This window comes from Zeus faber, assembly GCF_960531495.2.
Source record: "Zeus faber genome assembly, chromosome: 19".
In the NCBI taxonomy this organism is placed as follows: Eukaryota; Metazoa; Chordata; class Actinopteri; order Zeiformes; family Zeidae; genus Zeus; species Zeus faber.
In genome coordinates this window covers 19,913,546-19,925,364 of record NC_137206.1, presented here as the reverse complement: position 1 = coordinate 19,925,364, position 11,819 = coordinate 19,913,546, and the positions used below count along the sequence as shown (strand labels likewise).

At 42.4% G+C, this 11,819-nt stretch overlaps 1 protein-coding gene across 1 annotated transcript in view; it reads right to left on the bottom strand.

The window, feature by feature from the left end:
* Positions 1–4,313, bottom strand: part of chodl (chondrolectin) — a gene marked incomplete at both ends in the record, with an annotated part of 8,200 nt that extends 3,887 nt beyond the window's left edge. Inside the window, 3 exons of the mRNA XM_080020429.1 lie at positions 1–115; positions 300–475; positions 4,238–4,313. The exon at positions 1–115 is cut by the window's left edge and continues 64 nt beyond it. Coding sequence (XP_079876555.1) covers positions 1–115; positions 300–475; positions 4,238–4,313 — 367 coding nt within the window. The remainder of the gene's footprint in view (positions 116–299; positions 476–4,237) is intronic.
* Between the last annotated feature and the right edge of the window lie 7,506 nt (positions 4,314–11,819).

Genomic DNA, 11,819 nt, shown 5'->3' with positions numbered 1-11,819 from the left:
CGTGTTCGGGCAGGTTCTGGTCCCCTGGGTCCACCCGCGTCAAACCGATCCAGAAATCTCCGTCCGCGATACCTCCGCCAGAACCGGAACCGCCAGACGCCCCGATCCGAAGCTCCTGGGGGATGAAACGGAGGTGAAACGTCTTGTGTTTTTATGTTTAACATATTCTGATTTGTCGAGCGTTATCTCTCCTTCTCTGCCCAATAATAGATTGTTGCGGCCATGTTTTTTTTTTTTTTTTTGTGGTTTGAGTTTATATTTTTGCCTCAACACAATAGGCTCTCTCCTTCTTCTCTAACCTGCAGCAGATGCTCTATGTCACTCTGCTCCGCGGGGGTTTCGATGCTCAGCAGGGACCCTCCGTCTATCTCACACGCCTGCCGTGCTTCCCAGAATGCAACGCGGCTTGACACGTCACGGAAATAGGCGATCTTATAGCAGGGCAGCTCTGGACCACCCGTACACACTGTCTGACCTGAGGGAGACAGACAGACAGAGAGAGGGAGAGAGAGAGAGAGAGACGGAGAGAGGCAGAGAAGGAGAGACGGCATAAACACAATGTCTGGTAAATGAATCTACTCTACGAGCAGCTACGCATCATCTGTGAAACCGCTACGACTGCGAAACAACAGGGAAGGCTTCATGTTGGTGAGGCGTAAAAAAAAGTTTGATTTACATAACAAAAACAAGAATAATAATAACCTTTATTTGCAGGTCAAAGTGCTTTACATTAATAGAAGGCAATCAAATAATAATAATAATAAATATAGCTGCAGTCAGCAACACACGCAGTCCAGTTTATTCATGTCAGGTACATATTACAGGTTTGCGAGGTTCCAAAATCACTGCTCTGCGATTATATGCAGGGACGTTTGGATTAAATTATTCGTCTTCTAATATTATATTAGTCTTGTAGCCCTATTGGTGTGAATATAATATTATGTAGAGCCGATACATCTACATTCAGAATTTGACTAAAAAGGGGTTTGCTCACCGAACCGCGGAAAAATCTTTTGCGGCTGATACTAGGGAATGGGAATGAATCCAAAGGGAGCGTGAGTAACTCCATCGACTCTGTCTCCGCCTCCTTGTCCTCCGTCACATCCGTCTTTTAGCCAAAGCACAGACAGTAAATCCAGCTTATCACAATAGTGTAATGAATGTCCCCGTCCACCACGCGACAGATAACCTGCCGAAACCCTCCGATCTCATGTCAATCAACCAGAATGCGGCCGTAATGAGTTTAGTGCATTTCGAGATTACGGCGGTGGGGGATTGGAGGGTCGAAACCAGCATTTAGACCATACACAGTATGATCTCTTTTATATCAGTCCTAAAAATGTGTAAAAGAGCATTCATAACAGTTATTTCTGCATTTTGATCAACATTGAAGGTAGTAAAAGTGACAACATGCCCAACAACAAACAACCACAAACTCATAAATACCGCCGACAACTACACACACACCCAAACTCCGCCCCCCCCCCCCCCCCCCACACACACACACACACACGTGGTTGAAGAGTTGGCGTGTATCCAAAGTGATGTGGTCATGCCATTCCTGCTGCAGTCACCATTCCCACCAAACATCAACGGACGGCATTCAATAATCACTTCTGCTACGCACTGACACATGCATATGCACACACATTAAAACACACACACTTACAGTATACTGTACACGCATCAATAGATGAGTGAGTGGTGTGTGTGCGTGTGTGTGTGTGTGTGTGTGTGTAGGCGTGAGTGTGTGTAGGTGGTCTACTGTCCCCTGCTCCGACAGCGGAATTAGAGCCGCTTTTAACGTCCGTGGCGTGACCCCTGACCCCGGCAGGCTCCAGGACGCCCAGCCACTCCCCAGAGGGAGCACACCCGGCCGAGTAAACGGAGCCTTCACGCTGTTCCGTCTCCAGGGCTACTTCATTAAGGCAAGTGTCGGGGGCGGGGTCATTATATGAGGAGGGCTTGGTGCGCGAGGGAGCGGCCCTAAAGCAAATTAAAAAGTTTGGAAAAGGGGGCGGAGCATTGTTTCTGAAAGAGTTAATTGTATTTCGTTTTTTTTTTTTGCAACCCTTGTGTGAGTTTGCTACCCGTCAACTGCTATGACATCTTGACATCTCCACACAGGGATTATACTGTAGCCGTTTTGTGTTTGGAAGCAGTGAAAATCTGAGGCAACTTTTAAATGAACCACCCGTGGTCAGGAGAATCCAGGGTTTCAAATGGTCATCTGCTGTGGTAGATCAGAACACACACACTAGTATACTGTATACTGTGTTTGTGTATATACAGTATTTATGTGTGTGTACCATGTGTGTATATATATATATATATATATATATATATATATATATATATAATCTTCTACCGGCTCAGTAGAACACCCGGTGGTACTGTTGATACCTCTATCTCTTGCTCTCTCTCACTCCCTCTCTCTCGCTCTCTCTCTCTCTTTCTCTCTCTCTCTCTCTCTCTCTCTCTCTCTCCTTCCCTCGCTCGCCCCCTTACTCCCTGTTTGGGTTTGTGGTTGATAAAATGCTGAAAGTCCAGAAAACGTGCACCGTTCAGCCGTCCCAGCCTGTGTGTGTGGCTTGAAGAGCCCCCAGTGAATAGCTCCAGTGATTAATACACAGAAGCTGCTTTAAACAGCCTCAATAATAACATTAGGACACACACACACACACACACACACACACACACACACACACCGGCTGCAGAGCAGGAGCTACTTTAAATGATTGGCTGTATCAGTGGAGCAGCTCTCTTCTGCATCATCATCACTTTGGGTCTAGTTAAAGACACTAAAATCCTCCCTCTATATATAACTGTCTGAACCTCGCTCGCCCACTCCCCTTAAACTTCTCTCTGAACCTTGCTCGCTCTCTCAACCCCCAGCTCTCGCTCCCTCGCTCTCCCTTTGCTTATCATTCTTTCTCTTCCTTCTCTCTCTCTCCTTCCCTCACTCTTTATCTCCTTCGCTTTCCCTTTATTCCATCTCATTTTCTCTCTCTCGCTCTCTCTCTCTCTCTCTCTCTCTCTCTCTCTCTCTCTCTCTCTCTCCCTCTTTTTCTGCCTCACAATGGATTCGGCAAGTTTTATGCTCCCTCTTTGTCCGACTTCTATGCAGTTCTCTCTCTCTCTCTCTCTCTCTCTCTCTCTTTTATTGTCTCTTTTTCTCTGTCCTCTTTTTTATCTTTCTATCCCACCTTATTTAACATGTACATCCAGCGGGAAACCTTTTCTTTCACCAGTTAAACATCAGGTCCTCCATCCATTCACCCTCTCCCCCTCCTCTTCCCATCTATCCACGGAATATCCACGGAAGTTGTTAAACAGAGATGGACAGACAAAGGTAAACCGAAACAGAGATGGACAGTTACACAGACACCAGAACATCCTTCCTCATATTCCATGTGAATCAATTTATTTTATCCCAAATTTTAGTGTTAAATCTCCCGGCTATTATTTATAACACTGTATAATTCAACATTCACTCAGTCAAATGTAATAAATAACAAAACACATAGGTTGGATCATTCTTATATAACCAGCAACATTTTTTTTATTCCCTTTTGAACCATTTGAGTTGATTTCACCTTATATTTCAATACATTTTTAACATTTATTTTACTAGAACGCCTCCTGATTAGATTTCATCTGCTGTTACTCTCAATGTTAATACAAACTTTGGTTAAAGGTTATTACCTTTTTTATTTTGTGTTTTTTTTTTTTTTGTTTCATTATTGTCTGGAATGTTTTACACAGTTCCAATCAAAAAGCAAACGAACCACTGGCTCTGGTTATGAGTCCGAGTACAGTCAACCAGAAAAAGTTAATTAATTAAAGCTTTTGTTCAGTCCTATATTGAAAAAATCGTGCAATACGCAATGTAAAATAATAGTAATAATAATAATAATCTAATAATATATAATGATTATAATCTAATATAATAATAATAATAATAATAATAATAATGATAACTACCATATAAACAGCAATAATAATAACGACAATAATAATAATTATTATTATTATGACGACAACAATAATAACGATAATAATAATAACAACAACAACAACAAAATAATAATAATAATAGTAATAATAACGACAATAATAATGATGATGATAATATTTATTATTATTATTATTATTGTTATTATTTTTATTATTATTATTATTATTATTATAATAATAATAATAATAATAATAATATAATATAGGGGAATAAACTCACCGCTGACCACCCGTGCGCTGTGTCCACCGGAGAGCGTCACCATGACGACCAGAAGAACCGTCAACACGCGCGACATTGTCATAGTTAAGCAAAACTTTAAAGCATTAAATGTTTTGTTTTTTTAATCGCTATAGTAAAGAACTTTTCACCGGAAAACAGACTGCAGCTTCTTCCCTCCGTCTTTTAACGCTCCGCAGCCCTCCCCATATTGTTTGATGTTTCTTTAAAATGTTTTGTCCGTAAAAGAAAACAAACAACGAAAAAAAGAAATAAACAACAACGTTTCCGGGCTGCTGCTCTGGAGGGGAGCGCGTGAGCTTGTGACGGGAAGGGAGCCTCGCGCACAGCCTGATCCACGCACACGCGCTTGACAAATGATTGATGCTCTCCTTAGACCTCCACCACCCCCCCCCTCTCTCTCTATCTCCCTCTCTCTCTCTTTCTGATCTCCCCCCCTCTCTCTCTCTCCCTCTCTCTCTCTTTCTGATCCCCCCCCCTCTCTCTCTCTTTCCCTCTCTCTCTCTGCTCTCTTTCTCTCTCCCTCTCTCTCTATCTCCCCCTCTCTCTCTCTCTCTCTTTCGCTCTCTCTCTCTCTGCGCTCTCTTTCTCTCCCTCTCTCTCTCTCTCTCTCTCTTTCCCTCTCTCTCTCTCTCTTTCTACTCTCTCTTTCTCTCTCCCCCCCCTCGCTCTCTCTTTCCCTCTCTCTCTCTGCTCTCTTTCTCTCTCCCTCTCTCTCTATCTCCCCCTCTCTCTCTCTCTCTCTCTTTCTGATCTCCCCCCCTCTCTCTCTCTCCCTCTCTCTCTCTTTCTGATCCCCCCCCCTCTCTCTCTCTTTCCCTCTCTCTCTCTGCTCTCTTTCTCTCTCCCTCTCTCTCTATCTCCCCCTCTCTCTCTCTCTCTCTTTCGCTCTCTCTCTCTCTGCGCTCTCTTTCTCTCCCTCTCTCTCTCTCTCTCTCTCTTTCCCTCTCTCTCTCTCTCTTTCTACTCTCTCTTTCTCTCTCCCCCCCTCGCTCTCTCTTTCCCTCTCTCTCTCTGCTCTCTTTCTCTCTCCCTCTCTCTCTATCTCCCCCTCTCTCTCTCTCTCTCTTTCGCTCTCTCTCTCTCTGCGCTCTCTTTCTCTCCCTCTCTCTCTCTCTCTCTCTCTCTCTTTCCCTCTCCCTCTCTCTCTTTCTACTCTCTCTTTCTCTCTCCCCCCCTCGCTCTCTCTTTCCCCCTATCTCTCTCTATCTCCCTCCCTCCCTCTCTCTCTCTCTTTCCCTCTCTCTCTCTGCGCTCTCTTTCTCTCCCTCTCTCTCTATCTCTCTCTATCTCCCTCCCTCTCTCTTTCTCTCTCTCCCCCTCGCTCTCTTTCTTTCCCCCTCTCTCTCTCTTTCCCTCTCTCTCTCTCTCTTTCCCTCTCTCTCTGCTCTCTTTCTCTCTCGCTCCCTCTCTCTCTATCTCCCCCTCTCTCTTTCCCTCGCTCTCTCTCTCCCTCTCTCTATCTCTCTCCTTTTCTCTCTCTCTTCTCTCTCTCTCTCTCTCTCTCTTTCCCTCTCTCTCTCTTTCTCTGCTCTCTTTCTCTCTCTATCTCCCTCTCTCTCTCTTTCCCTTTCTCTCTGCGCTCTCTTTCTCTCTCTCTCTCTCCCTCTCTCTATCTCTCTCTCTCTCTCTCTCTCTCTTTCCCTCTCTCTCTCTTTCCCTCTCTCTCTCTGCTCTCTTTCTCTCACTCTCCCTCGCTCTCTATCACTCTCTCTCTATCTCTCTCTCTCTCTCTCCCTCTCTCTTTCTCTTCAATTCATAGAGCTTTATTGGCATGGGAAAATACGCTTACATTGTCAGAGCAAGTGAAAAAAACTAAAAGTGAAGAATAAAACCTAATATAAAAAAATTACAATTCTAAACATCGCAGTTGAAATACATAGCGATAAGTGAAGTTAACTTCACATTGGTGAACATTGCTGTGATACTCTAGAGGCTTTACAGATAAGTAACGCTGACAATACAAATAAAGATATAGACTAAAGTACACATTGAACGTGTAAATATTGCACTTAAAAGGGAAAGGTGACGATAACCTGCAATAAATCCATATATTACATATGAAATTAATTATAATACAATAATCCATATATTACATATGAAATTAATTATAATACAATATATCCATATATTACATACTCAATTAATAATAATACAATATATACACATATTTGGACGAGGCCATCCACCGTACAATACTAGAAGTCTCTCTCTCTCTCTCTCTCTCTCTCTCTCTGTCTCATTGACCGCCCACTACACTGCAGGAGCCCCAGATGTAACCTCTTCGCGGCCCCACCGACTATTTCATTAAGCCCAGGGGGGCCGTGCACCATCAACACACACACACACACACACACACACACACACACACACACACACACACACACACACACACCCAACTGTTCCCCTGGGAATGACAGCCCCAACAGTTTATTTCCGACATGTGTTCTCTCCATCCGAGGTGCAGCGCGTGTATTAACATCCACACGGCGCCGGAACCCACGGGGGCCCAGGGGCGCGCCTCACGGCCAACGGCAAACATACAATGACAGCGCTGTGGGTTGGTTGCTGGTTGAAATCCCAGTGGAGAGATGCCCAGTAAAACCCCGTGCCTTAGGCGTTAGCACCGCCTCTCTGGGTGAAACACGACCTCACCTTTATACACGCATACACACACACACACACACTCTATACTCTAGACTCTATATATTTGCTATTGTTTTGACAAACAGCTCATGTGTAGCACCCGACCCCCCCTTGCATCGATGGGGCCATTTGCTCCGTGTTCCTGTTAAACGAGGTGAATTATGCATCGACACAGAAACCGCGACAGTATTACTTCATTTACTGTTGGCTTTATCGATCCCTGCTTTATCCTCCCGCTGAGAGCGACATCTCGAGTCCTCCTTTTGTCTCTCTCTCTCGCTCTCGCTCTCTCTCTGGCACTCTCCCGGCTCATCCCTCTTTCCCAGACGACAACAAAACTTCCAACAAGGGGTGATTTCGGAGAACAGAGGAGGCTGCCGAAGAGGAGGCGACGGCAGGTGTGTTTTCCATGCTCGCGTTCGGGAGGGACGGCACACAAACATCGAAATCGTCTTAATTAAAGTGGTAATCCGTGAACATCCAGTATCGCATAATGCCACTATTTCATCCTTTTTTTTTCCCACGTTGGCACTTTATAAGAAACAGACATTGAATGTGTTTGGGGTATGTTTGCGCTCCGCTTTATGCCGTTCGCATTGTTGGTGGCCGGGTCCGCCACAAATGAACGAACAAAAATGAATCAATTGATCAGAGAAGGCATACCGTTGAAGCCATTTATATTAAAAAGGAAAAAAGAAAACTGAATATGAAATTGAAGTGATAGTGCCCCCTGTAGTCCACTTGGACAGGGAGGTTTATTTCATTGGAAATGGGATGAGGCCCAAGGGCTCCTTAGAAACGCAGTTTTCAACCTCTCCGTTTGTTTCCTCTAGGGTTGCTTTTTTTGTTACCAGAAAACTTCTTGGTCTTGTGTGAATGTCTACTTTCATTTCATTTTGAATGTTTGTGGCCATCTATTATCACTGGAAAAGAGCTGCGACAAAGTCGGTTATCAATCAATCAGTCAGTCAATCAATTAAAAGGTGAAATGATTCAAAAGCCACGATACATACTTTTGTGAAAACGAAGTGGCCGCAAATCCAGTTTAATTTGGAATTCTGGGAATTGTAGTTAGTTTTAGTTTTATGGATTCCCACTTTAAGATTAGGAGCAAAACAGGTCAAAGAGAAAAAGGCGACTGTGTGTCAAAAAGACAAATTCTAGGTAATTACGAGGAGAGAGCAGAGAGAGGGCTAGAGGGAACGAGAGAATGAGAAAAAGCCAAGTCACAAGAACACAGTGTTCTTCAAGTTCATTATGTTCTGACTTGCTGATTCCAAAATGTTTGCGTCTATTTGTCCTTGTGTGTGTGTGTGTGTGTGTGTGTGTGTGTGTGTGTGTGTGTGTGTGTGTGTGTGTGTGTGTGTGTGTGTGTGTGTGTGTGTGTGTGTGTGTGTGTGTGTGTGTGTGTGCGCGCGCGCCAGGGTTTTCTTCGCCCCGGGGCCGTAGAAACAGTCGGGCACAATGTAGGGCTGCTGAGCAGGCAGTCTGAAGGAATGAGACAACTATTGAAACAAACCACACACAACCATAGACTCTCTCACACACACACACACACACACACACACACACACACACACACACACACACACACACACACACATATATACACACACACATATATACACACATATGTGTGTATATATGTGTGTGTGTGTGTGTGTGTGTGTGTGTGTGTGTATTTACGTATGCATGCATATGTCAGAGGCAGAAACATCATTAATACAGTCAGTGTCTCTTCCTTCCTCGTCACCGTCTCCATCGTCATCTTATTTGTTTCTGCAGTGAAGCTAAATGAGCCGTTGTCTCTGCTACAATGATCCCAATGTCAGCGTCTCTTCCTCTGTCTATTCTTTTCATCTCTGTTTCAACCCAAATAGAACTTAGAACTTCAGAACTTTAGAACTTCTTCTAATAGTATTGTTGATTTGTCTGCAAAAACAAGGGCCCAATGGATTAAAACAATAGCAAATAAAACAGCACTAAGGAGCCATTTCCAAACAGTAGAGGTGAGTCTGCACAATATATACTGTACTAATACTACAATAATACTATACTGTACTAATACTACAATTATAATAATATACTGTACTAATACTACAATAATACTATACTGTACTGAAACTACAATCATATTATACTGTGCTAATACTACAATAATTCTATACTCTACTAATACTACAATACTACTACACTGTACTAATACTACAATAATACTACACTGTACTAATACTACAATACTGTAATACTATACTGTACTAAAACTACAATCATACTATACTGTACTGATACTACAGTAATACTATGCTGTATTATGCTTTACTAATACTACAATAATACTGGACTTATACAACAACAATATTATGCTGTACAAATACAACAATAATAATATACTGTACTAGAGCTACAATAATGCTACACTGTACTAATACTACTATTCTGTAATACTATTCTGTACTAAAATGACAGTCATACTATACTGTACAAATACTACAATAATACTATACTGTAATAATACAACAATTATACTATACCGTACTATACAATACTGTGCTTATACAATAATTATACAGTACCATACTAATACTATATTGTACTGTACAAATGTATACAATACTATACAAATTCTGTGTTAATACTACACTGTACCATATTTAAACAACACTTATACTGTAATACACTACTAATACTATACAGCACTATGCTATAATAATACTGTACTTATACTTATTATGATGATTATTATTATTATTATACTGTTTTACACTTGACTACACTATACTCTACTGATCACGTGGTACCTTTATGTTATCTGTGGCCGACAAAGAGATTCTGTAGTGCTTTATGTCTAACTTTCATTTTGAAATAGGGATTTTATAAAGGGATGTTTATTCTTTATATTATTTACGAATGCTTTGTATTGTCTCAAGGTTACTGCTTCATACATTGTTTATTTGTCATGAGAGGAAGCAAGGTTCAACCCCCACCCCACCAAAGAGAGCTGCCATTCACCTGTCAAACTGTCATATTATTAAAAAAGCACTTGTACCTTTGCTCAAAAAATGAGCAAAGACATGTATCCTCAGGCTGACATTTAAAAAAACAACAACCACATACAGCCTGACCACCGGCTGTGACCGAGAGAGGAGAAGGTTCTAGTGGAGGCAGATCAGCTTGAGCAGTCATCAATTCAAATAAATGTAAAACATATAAAAACTTACTCAATGGTGAATATCCATCTTATCAGTCTCCATATTTAATGGAAAATTGTAGATTTTTCGAAAGATTTAAAATAATTTATATGCCGACATCTTTTGTTATTTTTTTTGTCATTTATGATGCCGTGTGAAATGTGTTTGTGGAGGTGACAGAACAGTTTGATTTCTTTTCCAACCGGGATTGGAAATCAATAGAACCCTGAACAGACTGCCGTCGTACTCACTAGGTCCTATCGACTGAACGCACCCATGCATAGTGTCCCTCTGCCCACGTCGTATTAATATCACGCAGGAAATGCAACCCTAATCCACCGCTGTGTTTTCAATATTCATTTTCAATATTATTTTTCTGACACAGCTTCGTCGTTGTGGAAGTCTTTTGCACAAAGGCATTTTAAAAACCTTTAAATAACTAAAATGATGTCTATGTCCAACTAACACTATTGTGATTCACCTGACTTTAATTTGCTTTGCCTTGAGGTTCTGGGTTTATTTTTGATGTGCGCTCCTTTTCCCGGCCATGAAACACAACTGCCCGGGTGCCCTTGAGCAAGACATCAAACCTTCAGCCTTGGACCCATTAAACTCAACATGGATTTCTTTCCACCTTTCTCTTCCTCCGCCCCAATCTTCCCATCCCTTAGCCATTTTGTTAGGCTTTGTTTGTATTTCCTCCCCCCTCTATTGCCCCATTTTTCTCTCCTCCCTTACATCTCTTCCTCTTGGGCTATAAATGCTCCCTCCATCCACCATCGCCACGGCGACCGCACCATAATGTGATCAGCCAACGGTGGCACACCATTCAAGCAGCGCTTCCACTCTTTGGCCCTGCCGTTGCCATTCCATCCCGTTTATCACTCTCCATTGCCCTCCATTTTACCAGCCCCTCCATCCCTCTTACAGCTCTTGGTAGCCCCCTGCTTTAACCACCTTCTGTCTTCTTCTTCTTCTTCTTCTTCTTCTTCTTCTTCTTCTTCTTCTTCTTCATCATCCTCTAATCTCTACCCACTCTTGGTCTTAGATGTCTTAGTATCGAACTGTGTACCTTGCTTAAACCTCACACACACACACACACACACACACACACACACACACACACACACACACACACACACACACAATCCAACCCAACACTTACATCCACAGATTGTGTTTCATTAATAGCGTTGGAGAGTCTGAGCGTGTCAGTCAAGGGATCCAAGTTTTAACATTCTAATGGCGGCTGACGGCTAAAGGAGACCATACACACGGTTAACCCCGAAACCCGATAGCTCCGGTTAACACAGAGCAGCAGGCTCCTCTGTGGACGATACTATAGTATAGAGCTGTGATTCCCAAACTGGAATGCCAGACATCTACAGGGGGTCGCCAGAGATCACGGGGGGGGGGGTCACGAGGCTTGGACGATTTGAGGCATACGTTTTATAATAGTCAAATTGTGGTTAAAGGGGACCTATTATGTTCCTTTTGAACAAGTTAACATAGGTCTCTAAGGTCCCCAAAACATGTTTTTTTACATTTGTTGCTCAAAATACCACTGAAATTATGCATTCTAGCCATTCTAACATGCCTCTAAACCACCCTGTTCCAGGATACTCTGTTAATGAGTCTATCTACTGCATTTTTTTTTTTTAGATAAAGAAAGAAACACAGCAGAATTATTAATTTAAATTATTGCATCGCTTGCAGTTTTTTCACAG